The sequence below is a fragment of the Saccostrea cucullata genome, unplaced genomic scaffold (assembly GCF_032062105.1).
Source record: "Saccostrea cucullata isolate Sc308-1 unplaced genomic scaffold, CSIRO_AGI_Scuc_v1 ctg1694, whole genome shotgun sequence".
NCBI lineage: Eukaryota > Metazoa > Mollusca > Bivalvia > Ostreida > Ostreidae > Saccostrea > Saccostrea cuccullata.
In genome coordinates, this window is record NW_026924209.1 from 48409 (window position 1) to 74423 (window position 26015).

Below are 26015 nucleotides of genomic sequence, written 5' to 3' on the forward strand. Positions count from 1 at the left end.
CTCTGAGTATTTCATTTTAGTATTGTTACAATGAGGGCATGTTAATCCATTCTCCTTATTAACATATAACTTTTACATGTCTCCGCATTTTTAATGTTTTATTATTTTCTAATAAATTATGAAATGCAAAAAAAATCAATCTATTGCTTTTCAATATACGCAATAAATTTTATGTTAGAATAAACCAGAAATTTGCTGAAATGTATGATGCAAATGTTTTCTACAAACATTTCTACAAAATTTAGCCGTTACAGAAGAAGCAGATAAAGAAGGGAAACAACTGTTGAGTGTCATGGATTTCGGAGGCCAGTGTGCCTACTACGCCTGCCATCAGGTGTATCTCAGCAGGAGGGCTTTCTATCTGCTGGTGATAGATATGTCAAAATCATTTGGTGGAAAAGTTGACCCAGCACTGTGTGAACAAGAGGGAACTATGTTTGCTGATTGGACATATGGAGGTAAGAGACAAATATTTCTCCAATCAAATTTATGACCCCATTGAAAAAGAAAACACAGTGCTTTGCACTTGTCGGTGGGTATTTCGGTCGGTAGATCAAGTATTATCCACTTGATATTTTGATAAACCTTCGGTTGACAGACATCAAAACTTGAACACTTGTACTAAGGAGTTTGAGGTCACAAGGGTAAAAGTCAAAGTGGAAATATCAAGACACTAATTGCTTATCATCTGACGAACCCTTTGCTTGACAGGCAGGTTTGTTGGTTTCGATTGAGAAGTAAATGACCACTGTAGATTGTTCGGTCATAAGTGAATGTGCAAAAGTCAAGTTTGACGAATAGCAAAAAAATGAGCACTCAAAATTTTCAATACCCTTTGCTTGATACACATAGAACTTTCTACATGTTTTCCTAGCGAATAAATGACAATTGTGGATTTACAAGTCACAATAATGCCAATCGCCAAGGATTAAAAAGGACATAGAAAAATATTGACTCATCAATATTTGAAAAACCTTGCAAAAAGTTTTGGTTTCGCGTGGTTAGATCTAGAGTAGCATATTAAGAAGTTGATCTCGTCGTTGGTTCGAATACCACTGCAGGAGATTGAGACCGGTCATAATCAGCAGACTTTTCTGAATGAGAGTAGAAAAGAAAGTCCATTAATAGGCCTTTAGAGTCTACACAAAGCATGCACTATATGCATATCAGCATACATGTACGACACACAAAAAATGAGAACTTCCTCAAATAGTGTGCTTATAAAACCCAGAGACACTTAAGTTTTTTTGTCAATCATTTTTTGAACCTAAGTCATCAATAAAATATATATACATTTGTGGTATCTTTCCATTATATAAACACACAGAGAGCAACTATCTTCAATTTTTATGAAGTTTGTCGGAGGTCAGTGGTCATTACATTTCCGAATCACACGGTGCAATAATATCTACCGGTACATAAATATCAAATGGCTTGCTCTACTTGCTTTTCATGTATAAAAAAAATGAACAACATAAGCAAGTAATAATTGTTTAATTTAAAACGTTAACAAATAATTTATACATTTTTCTCGGTCGATTTAACCTGTGTACATAGAGAATACTATCTTCAATTTTTATGAAGTTTGTCGAAAGTCAGTGGTCATTGCATTTCCAAATCACACGGTGCAATAATATCTACCGATACATATATATCAAATGACTTGCTCTACTTGCTTTTCATGTATACAAAAATGAACAACATATTATAAGCATGTAATATAATTGTTTAATTTAAAACATTAACTAGTAATTTATACAATTTTCTCGGTCGATTTCACCTGTGTACATAGAGAATACATTTGCATACCGATAAACATTAGCCCTAGCCTTTGTTTATAAGTTTTTTTTTCACCTTTGAAGTTTTGTCAGCTGCACAGTCTCTAACGTTTATCTTTATTTTTTGGTAGACCTTAAGTTAAATCTTCATAAGATAGCCTAAACTATAATTTTTTAATAAAATTCTACACACGATAAATGTGTAAATCTGTTTCTTGTGTCTTTACAGCATTAATTATCAATTTTCACAAATAAAAATATTCCCAGACAACAATTTGTTCATTATTACTGATCACAAAAAGCCTTTAACAAAACATTCTCTTCGAAATAGTATCCTTAGTATGACGAATTCGAAGCGTAACCGCGATTCAAGCCGATTTACACCTTTAGTACTTTTGTTGGAAATCTACGGCGACCGGTAATTTATAAGTGCAATATTTATATCCGCACATATTTAATTGTCAATCTCAAATGTATATATAAGTAATAAATAACAAGTTTATAAACTTCAATGGGAATTGAAGTGGGTCGGTACGTAATCAAATCTTCTGAGAAGGCCATCAGCCAATGTCTTGCCTTCGGCCTTCTCAGAAGATTTGATAAAGTACCGACCAATTTCAATTCCCTTTGAAGTTTATAAACTTGCTTTTTATTACTTATATATGCATTTGAGACAAACGATTGAATACTTTCGAACATAAATTATTGCACTAACCTTCCGTCGTAGACTTTCAAAAATGACGCAAGGTGTAAATCGGCTTGAATGGCGATTACGCTTCGAATTCAGCAGGCTAAGGATTTTATTTCTAAGGGAATATCTTGTTAATGGCTACCTGTGATCAGTAATAGTGAACAAACTGTTGTCTAGGAATATTTCCATTCGTGAAAGTTGATAATTGATGCTGAAAACAAAAGACACAAGAAACACGTCCGAAGATCGATGATAAAAAGTTGGAAAAAATTCGGTCGCCAGAAAAGGATGGATGATCCGATGGATGGAAACACTTGACAGTGCCATTTAATTTGCAATCAAGTATTTAAGATCTAAAACATTTAACCTACGATATCAATGACTAAAGGCATATTCATGATGTAAACAAGACACGGGGACACTAGCGAAAACTTGCATTGAACTACGACAGCGCCGAGGTGTTTGTCAGCTGTTCGTTGCTTGATTGCAATGCTTTGATATTTTCCGACAGATTTACACATTTTTCGTGAGTAGAATTTGATGAAGAAATTATAGTTTATCATGAAGATTTAACCAGAAGACTACCAAAAAAAAAAAAACAAGGATAATCGTTAGAGACTGTACAGCTGAAAAAAATGACATAAAACCTATCAACAAAAGCTATAGTTCTATCAGTATATTCTTTATGTATACACTGGTTAATTAGATAGCCAAAAAAAAAACTGTATAAAATACTTGTTAATGTTGTTAATAAAATAATTATTTTTTCACTTGCATATTTTGTTCATTTTTATACATGAAATGTAAGTAGAGCAAGTCATTTTATATCTATGCACAGGTAGATATGAGTGCGCCGTGTGATTAGGTCACGTATTGAACTCTGACCTCAGACAAACTTCATACAGAATTGACGATATTTGTTCTCCGTATGTTTATAAAATAGATAGATACCACAACTATATATATATTTCCTATTGAAGTTTATAAACTTGTTAATTAATTCTTAAATAAACTGATGAATACACATTTTCAATTCCACATTTTCAAATGAAATAAATATCTCTATTGTAGATTCTTTACGTTAGTATGAAACCTTTGTTAACTTCTGTCAGAATTGTTTATTGCACAGAATACCTTCTGTTTTGGCTGAAGTCCGTCCACACCTATTGTGATAGTGATGCTCCTGTAATGATTGTTGGAACGCATCTGGATAGAGTTAAAGAACAGGTATTTTTTTTCAAATTATATAATGAATTGAACTACTTGAATAGGAATTATCATTTAGAAGATGAAACATTTACACTCCTTGGTTTTAAAGTCAAAACTCATCGCCATACTTCACTTAACTATTTCTGTAATACATATCTTGTAGAATTCTGATACGTTCTACAACAGAGTTTTGGATCAACTCCATTTCAACAAACATTTGAGAACACACTTGGACAGAACGAGATGCTTTGTTTTAGGATATCAGACAGATGGCGCATGTTGCAATGATTCACTCTCAGAACTGGAGAAGTGTATTGTTGCTATAGCCAAAGAAGATAAATGGAAGGAATCTGTCCCCACTGACTGGGCTCTGTGCGAAGTTGTTGTTCGAGAAAACAGAAGACGAGAAAGAAGAATGCTTTCGCGTAATGACTTATTAAGCAAATGTTTTGGTGAAAACAAAGAAAAATATGTTCAAATAGGAGATGTTTTAAAATTCTTTCATGACATCGGGGTTAGTCTTTACTTCGATGACACCAATCTGTCTGAAACGGTCATTATTGATATCCAGTGGTTTATAGATTCCTTCAAGAATGTCATTACTGACCCTAACCATGTTAGGGACATTGCAGAAAATTCAATTGATTGGGAGAATTTTAACAAAAGTGGTTTTATTCCTGACAGACTTTTAACTGGCATATGGAGTAATAGACATTTTAAAATGGATCTTTGGAACAGGAATCACGAAAAAAAAAACCTTCTCCAGTATATGCAGCGCCTTGGTCTGGTAGCTGTTGGAAATTATGCACACTACATTCCCTGCATGAACAAGCGTGCATTTGGAATTTCTGAGGAAAGATATTTTTTATCTCTACATAGCAAAACATCCGTATTAGTCTTTCGATTCCAATTTTTGCCGTGGTTTTTCTACTATCGTCTTATCGTTGCTTGTTTGACGAGGACCAATGGAGAATGGACGGTATTGGAAGACAATGGACTTTGTTTGTACAAAAACGTGGCTTGTTTTGCTTACAAAGAACACGTTGTGTCCCTAGCAGTTAACATTCTTCAATTCAGCTTCAAATTTTTCAACCCACCAACGTCCTTGTTACAAAAGAAGTTGCCCTGACTGTTCGGGATACTGTTGAAAGGCTATTGCAAGAACTCCTAGGGAATTTCCACAAGAAAATTGACATGTACACTGTTGGGTACCAATGTAGTAATCAGGAGATGTTTTGTGAACACGATGACTGCTTTGTTGAAGAGAAAGCTATTTACAAAAAAGGCAAAATAAGGTGCCCAAGACATGGTATGGTCAATCATCACATATTAAGTGAATCGGCTCTTCTTGTTTATTGGAAAAAGGTAAACAGCATTGTAAATGCTTTGTAATAAACATGTACAAGACTTGTATATGTATAATACACGTTTTCAATGAAAAAAAAATGAAAGCGAAAATATATGTTTTGCTAAATGGAAAGAATGCGTAAAAATAAATATATTTTTTTAAGATCACGTGAGATATATTAAATATTATATTATTATATTGTATTAATGAACGCATAATCAAAAAACAGTTATACATATTTGTCTCATTTTTCATCATTGATATTGCATATTCTTAAAAAAAAATTATTATCTTTATTTTTAGGATGTTATAGCTGAGATTTCAGGTATCTTAAAGGAATGCATATTAAAAGTTAAAAAATAAATAAAAAACGAGACATTGCTCTTAAAATTGTGTGTTTCTTAAGTTAAACTAATTTTAATCAGATTAGGATCTGTTTAAACGGAGATATCAGGTATCAAATATTGATTCAATTTGCATTCCAGTAAACATACTATACTATTTTTCCAAAAATAATTGATTTTAAATGATTTGTTGCTTCAGTTTTATAACTTTCTTGGTTTATAATATGCAATCAGATTTGGATGACATGACGGATCAAGATAAATGCACCCGTCTGTCCGAACTGGAATTGAAAAAAAGGAATTTCAAGTCGTTCGAAAAACTCACGAAGACAGGAAGAGACGCTTTGCAGCTCTATTTTGACAGAATATTTCCACCTGTAGACCTGGTTACAACCCTTGCTACAAACAAGGACAATTTACAACGTGGACAATATAAAATGAATCAAGATCAATGTACCCTGCTTTTTCCAGGTATTCTATAAATATAGAGGCGCCCAATATTCTCTTTACTTTTGTTTTGGACACATTTTGGACAGTATGTCAAAGGGATTGTACTTTACACAAAAATTCAAAACCTTATATTTTCCTCTCTTCACCTGTGTTTTTGTTTTTTGTTTTAAACAAAGCAGGGCGTAACTATTATACTTTCGACGCAGATATATCTGTAATGCTCGATCTTTCAGTCAAAAGTCGATGTTAAATAATTCTGATTTAGTTATAATCTTATGTAAAAGATATCATAACAAAGGGCAGTAGCATATATGAGCATATGCAGCAAATTGGCATATTTGATAAACCAAATTAATGTCATTTAATTTTATAGTTATTTTCATCTTATAATGCGATCATTATCTTCTTTCATATGTCTACACAGCTGACAAATCGATTCCCACCTCCTCCACATTTGATGTAACCATAATGTACAAGTTGTTGAGGAACTATGGTCCAAACCTTCTTCCATCAACCAATGGCTGGGGGAAGAAACCTGAAATAGGACAGAAGCTTCCCACCGATGACGTAGAAAGAATACGAATCTACAGGAATGAAGTGGAACATAAAACTCAGACAACCAACATCATGGAAAAGGATGACTTTGATCTGAAAAGGAGAGATCTTTCTCAGGTTAAACATCAATCTTGTCATCACTTGTTATTTAATAAACGTTTTAAGCGGTTTTTTTTTTCATTTCAATCTCACTAATGTGTGCTTTTTATATCATAACATACATGAATATGCACACCCAAAACTTATTGGAATTTTAACATCAACTGGTTAACAATAAAAGCTTTAGATTTACATTAAGCAGGTTAATTCATTGCAACCCCTATTGCAGCATCTCTAAACACTGAAAAGGCATGTAGAAGGCATAGAGAGAGGGGGGTCAAATTTGCCCGCACCTATAATTTTTATAAATACGGTATATGCTATAGTAGATTTCCATGTAGAGGCTAGTCATTGTAGCATTTCATTTCCGATAAGTAAAGTACTATCAAACTTCGAGATTTTAAAACACATATATTTAAAAATGTATAGAGAAAGGTCCATCCTAATCCCACCCAGTCATTCTTTCATTGAAAATAAGCTTATTGATCTATAACATTGTATTTTACAGGCAATACTGAGACTAAGTAATGGATCATTAAAACAAGAAATCATCTTCCTCAGACGACAGAGATAACACTTTATATATGACGTTCGTGGAGTTTATTTAACAATGCTCCCATAGTCTAAAAATCGAGTGAAAAAACTCATCAGCAGATCACAAATTTGAAATGATTGTGTTTCTCTTGAGACTAGATAGTAATTACGATCACAGTGATAAAAAATATTAGAAAGATAAAACTTTGGACATATTTCTATTTAGTGGAGTCACCGTTAGCAGACAATCAAAGTTGACTTCTTCATGAGAGTACTGATTTTTATACTGAGGGTGACCAAAGTAGTCCAGGAATACTGGTCCCCTACAAAAGTGATATTTCCATAGTACTTTTTGAATTTTCGATAACTGTATACGAAAGAAAGTTATGTCTTACATATAACGATTTGTAAATAAGTAGTGGAATACGTTGATTAATTAGCTTTTAATCTCATTTTTCGAAAAAAATCATGAACATAAAAAAGGAGCTGAATGATACCCATAACTGTTTTACTTAAATGTTCCAATTTGGAAACATAAGAAAAACGGTTAGTCACAGGGATCAATTTTAGGTCTACTTTTCTTTTTATTATACATTTATGATCTCCCGTTGTTCATTGAAAAATCAAGCATTGACTTTTTTGCCAATGATGCTACATGTACTCTACACATTTCTGACAATTACGTTTCTTCGATTCAATTTATGTATTCCTCCGATTTGAACAATATAGAAACATGGTGCTCTCAGAATCAGATGATTGTGAACACTATTAAAACAAAATGCATGTTGTTAGGCACAAATCAAAGACGGTCAAAACTGACGTGCCAAAATCTAAATTTACAAATTTCGGATCATTTTCTTAAAAGTGTTACACACAAGAAACTACTTGAAATTAATATTGATAATTCACTCAATTTTAATACAGATATCAATGATGTCTGTAAATTAGTATCTAGAAAGATATCTTTATGATGCAAAATTAAGAAATATCTTCCATTAAATACAAGAGAGTTATTATTCTATGATGCTTATGTAATACCATCAGTTGAATATTGTATAACAATATAGCGTCAACCTGAAGCCTTGACACGATTAATAAGTTACAGAAATGTGTAGCTTGCTGTATTCTAAATGCTGCGTGTGACACGCCATCAAAACCTTTATTTGAAAAAAAAACCTGATTGGCTGTCAGTACATGAACAATTGGCTGTAAATAAATTAGTGTTTTTGTATAAAATGCTTTAAGGTGCAAGTCCGAACAACCTTTCTGAAATGTTGAATTACCAATCATCCATTTCCTACCATATAAGATCTGAATCTTATTTTGACTTGTGCGTTCCAAAACACAAAACTAAAACATTTCCAAATTCTTTTCAACATTCGGGAGCAGTAATGTGGAATGTCTAACTCTTTAAAATTTCAGATTCAAAACAAGAAAATGTATAAAAGCCAACGATCAACTTGAATTTGAAAGAATGAGTGCACTTAAGGGGGACAACTATTACTTTATTGTGTGAAAACTAAAACAGCATCTTCATTTTTACATCATATATAGCTTACATTACCTTCAGTGAACATGCAATGTTTGGGAGAAATCTACCGTCCAGGTAATTTGAGGGACTATCTCAAAATACAGATACATTTACTATAGAATTATATAGGAAAATGCCAATTTTTAGCACTTTAAAGCAAATATACAAATACTACAATAGACATTTTGTTCAAACTATAATATTTGATGGGTAATACTATATTATACAATATATTTAAGAAACACAAAATTCTACCGTCTTGTTACCAAAGGGGGGATCTGAAATTCCAAAAAATTAGCAAATTTTACTATCTTTAAAGAGTATTACTAAATATGACATACACAATGGATTCATATCAAAACATAATAAAAATATTGGAGATATTCTCAAATTTCTATGTTTTAAATTTCAAGAGCGTACGTTTATTACTTTTTCTTCAATACTATTTTTATTACCCCTTTCTTTAAGAGCTATAGATTATCATAACGTCAAAAACACACTGCAACGACGTCAACCTACCTATCAATTGCAAAATCCGTTGAAAAATCAGTTATATCAAATTGTACTTACATTTTCATACCTATGATTTCTTCATTTTGTTTAATTTGAATTATTAAGCGTAAAAAAGTTGCATTAAAACAGTAAATACGCTTCATTTTACTATGATGCGCGAAATATTGGCCAATGGAAACTATAGTCGGCCTCCTTAAGCTATGAGAGTTGGATGCCGATGTTTTGCGCAAAATAAAATTAAAAAAATCATTAAATTTTTGTTTAATATGTATTAAACAATATCTTAAGAGCAGGTTTTGCTGTATCATATTGCATGATGGTATTAAAATTCTTTCGAGTCCTATCGTTTGTTTATCCTATCGTATCGTGGCCGTCTTTTGCGTGTTGTACTTGTATTCTATTAAAAGTATGTGATCGTCTCGTGTCTTTTGTTTTTCAGGTGTTGCCTTTTCTAATGTGTTCTGCAATTGTCAGGTTTTGTGTTTATTGTGTCAATTCAACCCTACTTATTTTTTATCTTTACTATGGAAAGAAATACAGCGTAGATACTTCAAGTTTTGTTTGTTTATTGACTCATTTACGATTACTTCATCTGAATAGACGAAAAGAAATTATTGCACCTAATCTCTGGACTTTCATTGGATGACATGACCGCAGAGCGAAAAGTTGAAAAATATGATTGATTGATTGTATATTGTTTAACGTCTCTCTCGAGAATTTTTCACTGATATGGAGACGTCACCGTATGCCGGTGAAGGGCTTCAAATTTTGACCTTTACTCGACATTCAAGGCCATTGAGCAGTTAGGGATCTTTATCGTGCCAATGCCTGCCGCTGACACGGGGCTTCGGTTTTGAAGGTCTCATCCGAAGGACCCGCACATTTCACTTCAAATGCCAAGCGCATAGCGAAAGAACAGTTGCTACCAATTTTAACGACTAGGTCAGTCGCGGCCGAGATACGAACTCACGACCTCCCGATCACGGAGCGAGCGCTCTATCGACTGAGCTACAGTAAACGGTAAATTGAAAAATAAGATACATGAAATAAATGAAGGAAAAATAAATAATTGAGCAATATAGTAGATTAAGCTTTCAGTAATGAGGACATCTATAAATTCCATTACTGAAATGTAATAACAAGTCTAAAACCTTTTTATCAAATTGTCAAATGTGTAAGTCGTTTTTAAAACTATATGTTTTTCTTGCGAAAAATGATGCAAACGTTGATATATACGACTATTTCTAAGGATTCACTTTCTAGTTTGTTGGGAAAGCCAGTGTATCTACAAAAGCTGGAAACATGGGATAATCTTGCCCATCGAGCAAATTATACTACGTTTCCAAATGTTGTTGATGTCCATGGGAAATACTCAACTAATCAAAAAAATTATTCCTCATATTTACATTTAATTGTTGACGTTTCCATTTGAGTGAAAAAAGGAGAGAGACGTAAAACATAAAACATACTCAAGATATGAATTGTGAAATAAATTTATAAATATGGATTTTAAAACGTTGTCAAATAGATTTATAGTCCACGAAGATTTCAATGTCAGTAAAAGTTTCCGTCTACTGTCATCAGACACAAAGAAGTTGCGCGATATTTATATATTTTATCTCCTACGCTCTTGGCCTTTTGCTCGGCGTTACATTCTGATAAAATTATCAAGAAACCAACTTATAAAAGAGTGAAAGCCTTGTCAGCTTTATTTATTATTTTATTTTGAAAATATTTTTCACTAAGAAAAATGTACAAAGAGAATTTATAATTATATACACAAAAATGATATAATTCCTACAGCAATTCCAAAATGGAATCAAGACTTATCTCTCTTTGGAGTCACAGATATTTGTATAAATTAAAGATGTTTCTAAAGTTTGTTTTAAGACTACTTCTGATTCTTCTGTACAGTGGTTACGATATAGAATTTTACATAGGATCCTCTCTGTACATTCTTATCTTAAGAAAACCAATATAAAAACTACTGATGTTTGTAAGTTTTGTTCCCAAGAAACTGAAACTGTACTGCATGTATTTGTTTATTGTGACCAATAAATATTATTTTAGGTGAATTACCACTTACTAAGGTTAATAGAATTGAATACTTTATGATATTATACAAAAAACTAAATATTTTTCCTTGTTTATTGCAACCAAAAATACCTTAACTTTTTGGTTTAATAAGTTATTTGAAAATAAAAAAACAATATTGAAAAATACATTTCTATCAATAATTCAAATCTACATTATTTTGAAGAACAATGAATTCTTTCGAAAAATATATTTGAACAAATGTAAGATTATATATTTGATGTTTGTTAAATTAGTTTGCATGATAGAGACAACTGATAATTATATAGGAACCTTATATTAATTTAAAATTTTAATGGATGTATGGATGAGTGTATGATTGTTTCATATCCATTGTTATTTTGCTGTTATTTTAAATTGATTCTGTCTGTAATACAATGGATAATAAAAATATGAAAAAAAACTAATCAAAGAGTTATCACAGAAAAAAGGATAAAAATATGAAAGCATTGCTTAAACAAACATTTGAATAATGTTTATTTGTCCTCTCCCGATTTGGTCTAAAATTATTTGGTAACTAAGTAAAATATTTTTATTGCCACAATTGTTCAATTACATTTTAATCTTTTAAATACTATTTTCCATAGTGTATAAAAAACCAAATAAGCTTCCTATGGGTTAATTATTTAGCCAATCGATTGGGAAAGGTCAACCAAGTATTCATTAAAGATGGCCTAAGATTTAAAAAAAAGAATTGTTAAATTGCACGTTGAATATTTTGATGGTCAATTACATTACATATAGAATTTATTTAGAAGATTGCATCAGATTCTCAACATTTAAATACCCTAATGGTTCTTGATTTTATGTATAAAGTATAGGATATGCCCGTTTAATTAATTGATTAATTAGGACACTTCCATAACTTTTTTTCAATAACGATATACAAATATATTACAGTATAACTTTTCTTTACAATATACAAAAAGTACATAAATATATTAGTAAAATGGGCATCACAAACACGTTAATTGATTTCATTTTCTAATTATGTGAAAAACTTGATAATTTTCTGTGACGTCATAGAAAACATCCCCATATAAATAAGACCTTTCGCTTTTTCTCTTTATCGTAGCTTAAACTGTGCGGTGTACTATCTGACATATTTTCTTTAATTGTGTGATATATATTAGGCTCAAAGCATGCATTTTTAAAGCATTCTCAGATAAAATAGAAATGTGTTTATATCTTTGATTGTCATGTTCGCACAATCATTTAAAGTCTTGACATCAAGTTAGTCAGAAATCATCATAAAATGATCACGGAAACATGTACATACATTTTGTCCATGCGTGCAAATGATGTATTTCCTATTTCTTTTTTTATCACAATATTTTGGAAGTAAATTCCGGAATGTACAAGACAAAGTTGACTAATTTCGGAGGGTACCTATTTCGGCGTGAACATTAAATGAATATGTATTTCACGGTTGTAATTAAATAATAATTATTATTAAATATTTGCTTTAATGCTTTGCGCAATATTTAGTACGTTTTCCGATTCGTGAGCATAGCAAAACGAATACAATCGGTTTTGCAGGTATGTGAGAGCCATGTGCGAGTGTTTTGTTTTATGCAGGTGAATTTCTATTTTTAGCATTTCCTTTACGTTTGACTGACCAGTAACCTACCATGGACCAATGGATTTCGTTATACTAATTTATATGCATGCTTTTCTAACCCATGCACTATATAAAGTAAGAATCCCGCCGAATTCCCAACCCCAAGCTCTTCAGCCTTTACGGTAGCAAATTGCTTATATATACATATCATCACAGATCTATGAAATCGATGTACAGAATAATATATTTCTGATTTAATACTGGATGCCTGGTAAGATGTTCATTAATCTTGTAATTCAGTAACTTTTAAAATCGTTTAAATCGTTAAATCGTTTACTTTATGTAACGAATTAATGGCAGACCTTTAAATTTCTATTAATTATTATTTTTCGTAAATGTTGAAATGTCTTTTTGTTTCGTGTTTGTCTATGTGTATTGTTTTGTATGAGTATTGTGAGTGTGTTTTTCTATTTTCTAGGCTTTTCGTTACATCCATTAACAAATTGTAAAACGACCAAACAAGTTTTGTTTTGAATCCTTCGAACAAGACTGTGATCCTGCTACAAATGGCGCCCACGTGAATTTTCAACTTGAAGTGAATACTACAGTGATGAGTATTTTGTTTGATTTCCACGATGAATTATCGTCAACTTCAAGTTTTCCAATGGATGATGACCAGGGTACACTAAGGGACGAGAGGATTGTCCACGACGCCCGTGTGCAAATGTCCAATGCCAATTATTTCCCCATGAATTGTGTTCAGGTTTGTTTTTCTATTCCGTGTGAAGTGTTTTGAAACCTAAAGCTACAACTCAACAGTTTATTGATTTCTTTGAATTAAATTTAAAGAAAAATATTTGTGCGCACTTGTATTTATATTTTTATGAGTCATTTGTTTGTTTTGTGTATTATTGTGATTTATGTTCTTAGTGTTGATTTTATTCAAAGATGCCGGTTGTGTGTAAGAAGTGCGTGTATGAATTTTGATTGGGATCGAGCTCGATATTATTTTTCCTTGTTTTGGTGGTAAACTTCCGAAAGTTTAGAAAACGTGTTTTGAGATGGTAAATTTCGTGTTTATCTGTGCTTGAAAAGGCACATTTCAGACGTTAGACTGCCAAATGTATGAGAACTGTGTTTGATGTTCTTATATGTACTGCATTGTCTACAGTCGTGTTTGTTTCGTTGACTGTCAATATTTTTTTTTGGGTCTGTTGTTCATGTCATTGTGGTACATTTTGTTGATGTGTGTCACGTACAGAAGTATACAGTAGCTAAAAATTATTCCCTGCTCGCAATCAGTTTCTCAATTGCAGCATTACTAACCAAAGTACTGGACTTGAGAACAACAGGACTGTGGGACAATGCAAACAGGTATACTTGTGTTATATTTTTTTAAGGTTTATTGTGTATGTAGTTGTCAAAGTGTCTATTATCGTCTTATTGTTGCTTGTTTGACGAGAACCAATGGCGAATGGACGTTATTGGAAGACAATGGACTTTGTTTGTACAAAAATGTTGCTTGTTTTGCTTATAAAGAACATATCGTGGCCCTAGCAGTAAACAATTCCTCAATTCAACTTCATATTTTTCAACCCACCAACGTCCTTGTCATAAAAGAAGTTGCCCTTAATGTGCGGGATACTGTTGAAAGGCTATTACAAGAACTCCTTGGTACTTTCCATAAGAAAATTGACATGTACACTGTTGGGTATCAATGTAGAAATCAGGAGGTGTTTCGAGAACACGATGACTGCTTTGTTGGAGAGAAAGATATTTACAAAAAGGGGAAAATAAGGTGTCCAAGACATGGGATTTCCAACCATCACATACTTAGTGAATGAGCTCTTCTTGTTTACTAGAGACTTGTAGGTGGAATTGTAAATGTTTTGCAATGAACTTGTATATGTATATGTATAATACACGTTTTCAAAAAACGAAACGAAAGCGATTATTGAAAATATCGAATAATTTTATTGAATCACGCGAGATATGTTTAATTATCATTTAATGAACGCATAATCATAAATCAGTTTAAGCGTATTTCGTTATCATCGTTAATATATATTCATAAAAAAATATATTTATTATATTTTGTTTTTTTTCAGGATGTTATAGTTGAGATTTCAAGTATCTTAAAGGCATATGAATTGTGGTAAAGTTTAAAAAAGAAACATTAAAGATTGCTCTTTAAACTATGTTTTCTTAAGTTAAATGATTTTCCTCCAGATTACGATTTTTTGTACATGTAGCAGAGATATAAGTATCACATTCAATGTGAGTTGTAGTTAACATGAGGATAAATTGGTTTAAAATAAATATTTAATCAGATTTGGATGATATTATGGATCAAGATGAATGCACTCGTCTCTCCGAACCGGAATTGAAAAAAAAAATGAATTTCAAGTCTTTCGAGAAACTGAAGAAGATAGGAAGAGACGCTTTGCAGCTCTATTTTGACAGAATATTTCCACCTGTAGACCTGGTTACAACACTTACAACAAACAAGGACAATTTACAACGAGGACAATATAAAATGAATCAAGACCAATGTACTCTGCTTTCTCCAGGTATTCTATAAATGTAGTGACGCCCGATTTTTCTTCACTTTTCTGTTTTGTACACATTTTTGTCAGCGTGTCAAAGGATTGGACACAAGTTTTAAACCTTATGCATGTATTGTTCTCTATTCACCTATATCTTTTTTAATACTCAAAACAGACGTCACTATAAAACTTCCAATACGTAATAAAACTGTAGTCTACAATTTTTCAATTGGACGTTAAAGCTAAAAAATCTGATTTAGTTATAATTAAGGAATGAATTTAATAGCTACCCATTTTATACGGTATAAACTGGGTTGGGGCAGTTTACGCTTTATAAACCGCGAAGCGGTTTATAAAAAAGCGTAAACTGTTCCAACCCAGTTTATACCGTATAAAATGGGTAGCTATGAAATTCATTGCTTATAATTTAATTTTCATTCATTTGATGTAAGAAAAAAAGACGATTGTTCCAACAAAATGACTTCAATTTGTACAAAATTTGAATGTAACGTCAGGCGGATTAATACGTTTTTGACGCAAGTCATTATGACGTAGGCAACCCATTTTATACAATATAAAATAATTTTTCATCCAATCAAATACAGCGTTACAACCAGAATTAAATTATTCTTATGTAAAAGATATAACAAAGATCAGAAGCAAATATAAGCATATACAACACATTTGCATATTTAATAAGCCAAATTACTGTGATTTGACGTGTTATAGTTATTTTCATAAATTAAATTCGATATTTTTTTTCTTTTAAATGACCACCCAGCTGATAAATCGATTCCCACTTCCTCCACATTTGATATAACCATAATGTACAAGTTGTTGAGGAACTATGGTCCAAATCTCGTTCCACCAACCAACGAGTGGGGGAAGAAACCAGAAATAGGGCAGAAGCTCCCAACTGATGACGTAGAAAGAATACGAATATACAGGAATGAAGTGGAACATAAAACTCAGACAACCAACGTGATGGAGAAAGACGACTTTGATCTGAAATGGAGAGACCTTTCTGAGGTGAACAATTGTTCCTTGTTTAATCTTGCATCAATATAAAATTAATTTAAGCGAGTAAGATTTGACGTATATGTTGCTTCAATTTCTGCCTTATTTAGTATACAAGAAATATACACAGTTGAACAAGTGAAAAACATGAATTAAATCAATAAAGATGCAATGAATCTTTGCAATCAACCAGTTAACTTAGTATCCTGTAGGTTCATATGTTTCTTTTCCCTTATCAAGCAAATTAGAATTCCACACTCCGATGGTAGAAATATTTCACAACAATTGAAATAAAGCATTATCTAACAAAATTTCTGAGATGAATTAAGTTTAATTAATTATTTTATTTATATGTATCAATTTTTGAAAACATATACTGGTCTTTCCAATCTCTTATTGACACCGCAAGAAACAAAACTTTCGGGACCAACTGTGTTTTGGTAATTATAAAATTACAGCTTATAATAACAGCTATTGGCGAATCATGTAACATGTAACATAAAAAATAATATTTTTTGGGAGCAAATTTTGTCTTATTAAAAAATAAAGTGGAAATTGGGTTCTCCTTAATAAAAACTGATTTACAGACTGAGTATAGCGCGTTAAAATCTACAAAAACTAAATTTCTATGTGATGCTTATAAGAAAGAATCCTTGTTGGTTAGCAGTTGACCTTATAAATCTATATGAAAAAAACTCTTGAAGTTTATTTAATTCTAAGCAGTTGAATTTGGTCAGAAATTTTGGCTATGTAACATTGTGGGCTAGGTAACTATAGCAAGCAATGATGACTTAGGGTTTATCGTACCCTATATTCTTGTTTTCGATATATTGTTTAAAATAATTATTATAAATTAATTAAATAAAGTGTTAGGACAGGGCTCTATAGATTATATAGTGAAAATACCTGAATTCTTTGAAATTCTTCTTTTCTGCTCCTGGGTATTAAATAAACTAACAAAGTGCATAGTTATGATGAGCAAGAGTGCTTCTACCAAATTAATGAATTTTATGGCCCCAGGGTCAGGGGTTCTGGTGTTAGGGTGGGACTGTATGGATATAGTGAAAATACCTGAATTCTTTGAAAATCTTCTCCTCTGCTCCTACGAAATAAATAAACTAACTAAGTATATAGTTATGATGAGCAAGAATGCCTCTTCCATAATTGTGAATTTTATAGCCCCAGGGTCAGGGGTTCTGCTGTTAGGGCGGGGCTCTATTGATTATATAGTGAAAATACATTAAATCTTTGAAAATTTTCTTCTCTGCTCCAGGGTATTAAGCAGATGAACTACCAATATATTTATGATGGACAAGGGCCCATATCTTCCACAATTGTGATTTTCAAGGCCCCAGGGCCAGGGGTACCATAGAGGGGGGGGTTGTACTTATATACTGAAAATAAATGAATGGTTTGAAATCTGCTCCTTGGTATTAATCAAATATCAAGACCTAAGGATCAGGGGGTTCATGTATGGTAGGGGCACTACTGATTATTGCTGATTATTACTGATTAGTTGAAATGCATTTTGTGTTCCCTTACCCTGCGTATGGGTATTAAGTAAACAAACTAAGCAACTGCTAAGTGTATTGTTATGATGATCAATGGTGCCTCTTTCAAAATTGTGAATGCCATAGCATCTGGCTTAAAACATGAATCAAATTCAATCACTGGTAAGTTGTTGCATAATGCTCAGATGACCTATAAGGCCCATGGGCTTCTTGTTTCGATTTGTTCCCGCCGCCATCTTGCTTTGTCCAATCCGGCACGGGATCACAACAGTGGTGAAATCGTGGACAAAACATTTTTCTCAAAACGTAATGGACTCATTAAGCTGAAACTTTCAAAAAATGTTTATTTTTCATATAAGTGCATCAGAATTTTTTTTTTATTATACTTAGAGCAAAATAAAGATTTTGTTATGTTTTAATGTGCATAGGGTACGGTTCCACGGCGCACGGTAAATCAAGGAATACAAAAGTACATGTATTAATTCGTAATAAAAGTTTAAAATACATAAGTTTGGGATAAAAATTATCCTAATTTGGTTCCTTAATCAATTTTGTTGTCTCCTCAAAAAGTTTTAAGTAAACTTGGTATATTTTTGGAAGTTTACTGAGCATTTGAAATGAAAAAGTGGTAAACTCAATACACTAACAAGAGGCCCATGGCCCACACTGCTCACCCGAGCATAAAGGCTAGATAAAAACACAAATCAGCTCAGTATTGAAATGTTTGCTCGTTGGGTGAAGGGGGATTTGAATATTACTTGAGAATTTTGGCGAAAACGTGGACACTTAAAAAAACTTTATCAAAGATTTTGATACTTTGACAAACTTTAACACTTTGAAAAACTTTATCGAAAACTTTTCACCAAAGTTTTTCAAAGTGTAAAAGTTTTCACTAAAGTTTTTCAAAGTGTCAAAGTTTTCGCCAAAGTTTTTCAAAGTATCAACGTTTTCGATAAAGTTTTTCAAAGTGTCAAAGTTTTGTAATAGCAAAAGACGCTGCTACTGTCGACCGTCGATATAAGATTCACTGTTAATTGACTGATGGTTAGAATACTGTCGGTAACTTGCAAATAAATCTTCAAAAGTTCGCATGTTTGTGCCAGATTGGTTCCTCAGCTTCACTCCAAAATTTACCCTGCGTTTCTTTTTTCCTTTCAGTATCTCGTATATGCTTGTAATTTCATACAAACAGGTGTCTTTCGCAAGTAGAAAAGTTAAAACTTAAAGAATGTAGCACACCTATTTTTTTTTTAATTTATTTTATTCTGTGAAGCATTACGTTTTACTTAGAAATGTTAAATATACAATTCTTTATCAGAAATTGGTGTTATTTTAATTGTTTTCTTTTCAAAATGATTTCAAGTGTCTGTAACCAAATTATTTCCATACTTCCCTACTTTGAAACCCATTTCATCTTATTTACATAAAAGTATACTTTATATTAAATCTCTATAGGAAAGATATGGAAAAAACGAACAGTATTCAATCTCAAAGTCCATAAATCAATACGAAATAGGTACAGAGCAAACACAGACCTCTGACACATCAAAGGTGGGATCAGGTGCCATGGAGGAGTGAGCATCCCCTGCTGACCGGTCACACCCACCGTATGCTCTTTGTCATGGTCAGGAAATAACGGAAAAGCCGTCGTCAATTCAGTGTATAAATAATGAACTAATAATAAGTATGAAAATTGTCAGTCAGCATTTGACTCAATGATAAATTGACAACTTTCAGAAATCTCATGAAGATTAAATTTATTTGCCTATGAAATATTATACACACGAAAGAAGACAAAACAAGTCATTTCTTCACACTATAGCACTATTTTTCGATATGAATGCCAATGGGTCTTCTCTCCATTTTTTTTAAGTTTATCCTCAAAGTTTGTATATAAACATACATATTCTGGTTTTCAAAATTATGGACCAAAGACCCACTGTACCCTACAAATATAATTTATAACATTACTTTCGTATTAAGAAATACTTGAAGTCGCTTAAGTCAATGGTCATACCACAAGCATGATTTTAATGCCACACCTTATCAGGACTTATGTAGCGTAGTGGTTAGCGTTCTAGTCTCAATAGAGGATGCAACTAAGAATTTGTGTTGCCAGGGTTCGAATCCAATGGATACCATATCATTTTTGCTATATGAAAAAAAAATTATTTTAGCGAAAAACTTTTCACAAACTTTTTGTTTATCTTAATTTTATAAAAATCAATGATGAGAACTATTCTCTAAATATTAAATTCACAAGCTGAATGTGATTTTTTTTTATATCTGAAGCTAGTGAGCTTATGCACGCTTAGTTCTCCCATAGCGTTTTTCTGGTTATCTAAAGAAATATATATCTATATTATTTTGATAAACATGGTTCACGGAGCATGCCACTTTTTCGAACGTTTACATTGCATATACCTTCTAATGAAATTAGAAAGAGCTCAGTTGTAGCGCAAAAAGATTTGATATATTTCACATGTCACTACCGTATTTAAGAAACGTCACTTGGGTTTATGATGGAAACAGCCAAATATAAACCATATATAAGAATGTGGCATTTTAACTATACAATCTATTTTTAGACACGTTTAGTACCATGACGTTTAAAAACTTTTTCATACTTAATTGGCTGATTTTTCACGCTTGAATTACTTATAAACACCATTGTTATACATAATGTTCATGAAATTTATCATAGTTTTTTTTTTAGAAATGCTTATAAGGTTCTTGCGTGCAAAATTTTGTTTTTCTAGATTTGAAAAATGATAATGAAAAAGGTGTTACAAACAGACCACAGAAATACAGCTAGACAGAGAGATTTTATGTTTAGGTCCTTTCGTGCTACTGATAAGGTTTTAACTGTCTTTTATTGAATCAATAAAGGAAAGACAGGAATTAAAACAAATGATAATGTAGAAAAAAAATTAAGAATGATGTACATTTGAAATAAACTAAGCACACACGTCAAACAACCTATGAAATAATCTGCAGAAATTATCAAGCCAGTGAAAAATTTCAAAATGACAACATATTATTTTGAAAAGTAATTTAACATTCCTTTACCCACGCTCATCAGTTTGTTCGACGCAAGATAAGTTTTGAAGAATATAGACATTAGCGCTGCCCTTTACATTACTGGTCACCTGTCTATATATGCTTAGACTGGATCACACGTGTAAACTTCCCGGAACATCTCGGGTATTACCAAATCCGTTATATGATTAGATTAAACCAATGAAATTCTTCGAAACAAAAAAAACAATTCCTCGGATACAGTACAAATGGAAAATTTTACAATGCAAATGGAAAAGATCGAATATTGCAACGTTCGACTTGCCATAATATTCACCTGACGTCACGGCGTCAGGCTATATAAGGATTGATATTTGCTAATTCCGAAACCACTAGATCATACCTACAGAGCTAGATTTTGTACCAGCTGATTAACATTGGAATTCTTTACCTGCATTTTAAAAGAAACAGTTTTCAGGGAAAAATGATATTACTGATGCAAAATACTGTAGTGTTTACTCTCTTTAATCTTTTTGCAGGGAACGATTATTCCATGTGATTTAACGTTTCAACTTGTCCGCGTATCCTTTTTTCTGCTTTTCTATACTACTGGATCAGTCCATTTATAGTCTACGAAATGGGTGAATCGCTTTTTTCGCGCCAAATGTCAATGCTTTCTTCGCGCCTTTTCATTGGATTGTTCTATTGTATGAATGGATGTTCTAACTTACATGGAATTAGAGTTTTAACCTCCTTCTGTAATGTTTCAGAAATTCTGTCTATACCTGAATGTTTTATCTCATTCTATGAAGCAGCATATCGTATAATATTATATCAGTGTCAACACTAAAACAGAAATGATTTTTCCATTTGTTTCCCGTTGCCGTTGTTGTTTATTCTGACTAGTCCAAAAATAATAAACAACGCATTTAAACAAAGTCATGGTCTCCAGATGCATAAACAATTATATGTCTCTGTTCAGATGCTCATTGGAAACATGATGGATAAGAAACAAGTACCAAATCTTTGATTTTTCTTTCCACACAGGTCTAAGTAGTGAATATTTTAAACTCAATATATGATAGTGGGGCAACCCCCCCCCCCCCCATTAAGAAAAAAAATAATTACCACACATAACTGCTCTTTACTTCAGTGGAGAACATACACTCCACTAAAATATTTATTTAATAATATCCATATTTTAGAATGTTAACAAAGCATTTCCTTTTTTGTACATGATTGGGAGTTGAACTATGTTCAATCTCCCATGGTCATCACGTATTTAATATGCGCAGTAATTTGTGTTGATTATATAAAGCCGGAAAGGGGATACTGTATCGGCTGATTTACTCCGATGATATTCAACATAAAACATGCATAAACATCCGCCACAAATAGTTCATGTCATTTTCTCCTGAATTGATCTAATTTTCATACTTTGAAATGTAAGTTAATGTAATAATGATAAAGTAATCTTATTTTGAATATTATATTTCGTTCAAAGAAAAACTAAATTATAAAGAACATTAAAAGTTTTTCGTAATGGAACTCATTTTTTGTGTGGCGTCATACACTGAAAAAGATACGATCGACAACTCTACATACTAACGGCAAGCGGTAAATGCAGTCGTCCCGACGCCCGAAAGTCCAGGATTTTTAGCAATTTTTTTTTTACCGGTGCACAGAATTTATTCAAACTTTTCATGAACATTTTCTTGGTTTAAATGAATTCATTAATGCATAAAAACTTCAGGAAACATGTGTATTTATTACTAAATCAGCAATATCACCTGCCAAAAGCGGTTAATCTAGTACTCTGTTATAAATGTTAACACCAAAAAACGGACACTGATGTTTTCGTAAAAATCATTTCGTAAAAACAACAAAATGAAGATTTTTTTTTAAAAAAAGATAATCTCATCTACTTACAGTACCAGATAACTCATACGCACACAAACTCTCACATATACAACTGTTTTTATGTTTGGTCATTAAATATTTGTTTTTAACTTGATATTGCTTCGCAGCACAGTTAAGGTTATGTGTGACGTCATAGTAAACATTTCCCGTACAAATTAGGCCCCGCCTCCTTACTGTATGTAAGGTCTTCAAAATACCACAAAATGAAATTATTTGCTATTTCAAACAGCTGGATAGCTGTATACTACATACACACTTACTATTACATGCAGTTTTGTCGTTTGTTAGATCCCACACAACAGTTTATAAACGATGCATCGATCGCAATGCACTTGTCAATGTGACATCATCTCGCAAAAATGACGCAGTTTGTACACAGTAAGAGGCTGATCAAGTCACATTTTGTTCAATGAAAAATGTATTTTGTTCTCAAATAAGATTTTATTTGCTGTAAAATAAAAAGCCGTTAATTTGGATGCGATGTCTATTTTAGTATTTTATTTATAAACTGTACGTGCATTCTCCAGACAAGCGATTTGTCGTGTGTTTGTATGCAGATTCATTGAAAAAGAAATAGAAGGGCCCTAATAAATCGTTTATTGCAAGGGCATACCCTCAATATATCTTGTTTAAATTTTACACGTAAACTCAAGAGGCATTAAGATATTTGAGAAGTGCTGCGAACCTCTTCAAATTTTGCAAATACATGTAAATTAATTATAGCTATATTTAATGTAGTTGACCAGCAAAATATTCAACCTGCCGTCCAACAGTTTAAATTTTACCAGTTAAAAAAGGGAATCTATATAGGTTCGCAGCACTTTTCACAAACTGCATATAGTGTTGAAAAGGATTATAAAATAAACTAAGATTTTTAACTTGGTTATGCCCTTGCAATATCGAAATTTATAGATGACCTCTAAACTGTAAGTATAATTGCCAAAGTCGTGTGACGTCGACATTACATGACAAGTCTAAATAAAAAATCTAAATGTCCCAAACATGTAGATTTAAACCACATTACATTTTTTTGATATCAGTGAATTCCTAGAAAGAATCGCCCATCTTAAAAAAGTATTTATTTTTTATCTTTAAAAATCGCCATTATTTCCATTTGTAACCTAAACTGTGCTGCGTTTTTCTTCACAATGTTAAAAAAGATTAATTTCTGACGTACTCCATGTATAATGTTCGTTTAATTGAAATATATTTATATTCACAGAGAAGTTTTATATAACAAACCTGTTAGCTTTTAAAAGGATGCTGTGTTAAAATCCACATTTTATCAACATTGATATTATTCCAGCAAAACTGAAATTTTCATAACACATGGGTAAAGGTGCCAAGGAAAAATATCTTACAAATTTGAAGACTGTGGGCAGTGAATTATATAAATGATCAACCGCCTCTAATATGAATATAATGGCAGTGTCCATGTTTTGCAAAGGAAAACCCAAAATATGTGTAGGATGGAAAAGTAATAGAAGGTGCACAACGGCAATATATAATAAAGATTCTATGAAAATTTCGTTCAGCGGTGTAAGAGGAGTTGCGTATAAGAGATGTATTACCTAAAGCGTAAAAATTTTCAAAACTCAAAAATTCTGAAACAGTTGTCTGTATTTGAAATGATAATATTGTTCACTCACTTAACCTCCCGATGAAAGATTTTATTTAACACCACGTTCAACTCCCATGAGTGCTTTCAGTACTTTGATTTTTTAATAGGTGTTACAAAGAAGTTAGAAATCCATTTAGATCTAAGGGTAGATCAATCTACTTGCATAAAAACCACTCTTTTGTATGCAGTGTAGAGATGATTCTTCTAAAGTTTAAATGAAATCAAGATTTCATTATACGCAAGGTTCTCGAAAACTAATTTAAAAGTATTGCTCAAAAGATTTATCCCTCCTCATGCAGATATTATTGATGTATTCAGGCAAGCTGTTTAAAAAGCTGTTACTTGTTTAAGAGAAATTTTAAAAATGTGAGATGGCAAAGGATAGTTTCGAATAAAGTACCGGTCAAAAACTAGAAAAAATAATAGAGAAACCTAAGGTTTGAATGCATATTATAGGCAATTTTATAGGTAGAATATTTTATGGGTGCATTTGGAGGGAATTTGTGGCCTTGTATATTTTATTGAAATATGACACTTTAGTGTCACTACTACTGTATATGGGATATGGACTAGAAATACGAAAATAAGCTCAAAACTCGCTCTACCGGTATCTCACCAGAAAAGCGGGATGGGTTCATAGGATAAATTGTAGCTTGAAAACGAGGTGGATGAGCCAATATCTCTTGCTGTTCAGTGGTATGTAAAAATGTCATTCTGCAATTTGTATGGTAGCCTAGGTTACAAACAAGGGCCTGGAAGCAGTTGCAGCTGCGGCAAAATAGTGAAAATAGGCTTCATTCACATGAAATTTTGAGATTGTCCCTGCGCTATCCTTATGGCTCATTGTGTAAGTTGTACATGTTTTATTCCTAAAAGCTTCAAATTACTCAAGGGACTACATCATACTATTATTACATGTCGAGGGAATTTAATTTTTTTCAATGCACATTTTAAATAAGCAGTTCAATATCAAGTAAACCGTCAGTCAAAAAACGTTTCGATTTAAAAAAAAAAACTATCCTCTCAGTCTGCCACCTGAACCACATTGCGAATAATTACCCTATCGAAAACCCCAACCCTGTGGTAAAATAACAGTCTACTTTCGTTTTGATTAATGATAAAATTTTATTCTTTCCTCATACCTTTGGTTAAGAAAACTGGGAAATGTTCAATTGTTGAAAAGCAAATAAATCTTTAGTTGTTCATAGTACAATTCGTCAATAAATGATGGACTGTAGTCATTTTGAACTGAGATTTACCTTTGTCGGACCTCAGGTGCATATTAAATAAATTAACTTCATTGACAAAGGCAAAATACCAATACTGTGACATGGTAGTACGAAAATTCAAAGTTTGACGTGGATTGACATTTTGCTAGAGAAAAAAAGAGATATTCAATTAAAATATATTTGGATTGTGATGAATAGAAGATGTACACTAGTGTAACGCTGCAAAGAAAATAGGACAAGCAACCATGGTAACGTCATAACAACTTTATTATTTCCTCTCTATGTTATTGTTGTACGGTCAAACGCTTTCTAATCTTATCCAAAATCTATTTGGAGAACTATGACAACTGTGTGATGCTACTTTTGAACAGACTACATGTATTTGAAAAAAAAAATATTCATTCTATTTTATGTTATCTCGTGCATAATAGTTATCCAATATGAAT

The 26015-nt window shown here is 32.2% G+C and overlaps 2 protein-coding genes across 5 annotated transcripts in view; both read left to right on the forward strand.

The window, feature by feature from the left end:
- Positions 1-246: 246 nt before the first annotated feature.
- Positions 247-26015, forward strand: part of LOC134265961 (uncharacterized) — a 73795-nt gene continuing 48026 nt past the window's right edge. For 3 of the 4 annotated variants that reach the window (XM_062748156.1, XM_062748158.1, XM_062748157.1), the window contains exon 1: positions 247-458. Coding sequence is in view for 1 of the 4 variants with exons in the window: in XM_062748160.1 (XP_062604144.1) it covers positions 4873-5043; positions 5330-5351; positions 5605-5841; positions 6245-6492; positions 6983-7048 (744 nt within the window). In the remaining 3 variants the exon portion in view is untranslated. Of the gene's footprint in view, positions 459-3598; positions 3697-3841; positions 5044-5329; positions 5352-5604; positions 5842-6244; positions 6493-6982; positions 7430-26015 lie in introns of those variants that run through there. The other variant, XM_062748160.1, reaches the window with a different exon arrangement.
- Positions 25658-26015, forward strand: part of LOC134265957 (uncharacterized) — a 30003-nt gene continuing 29645 nt past the window's right edge. Inside the window, exon 1 of the mRNA XM_062748155.1 lies at positions 25658-25817. The gene's annotated coding sequence lies outside the window, so the exon portion shown is untranslated. The remainder of the gene's footprint in view (positions 25818-26015) is intronic.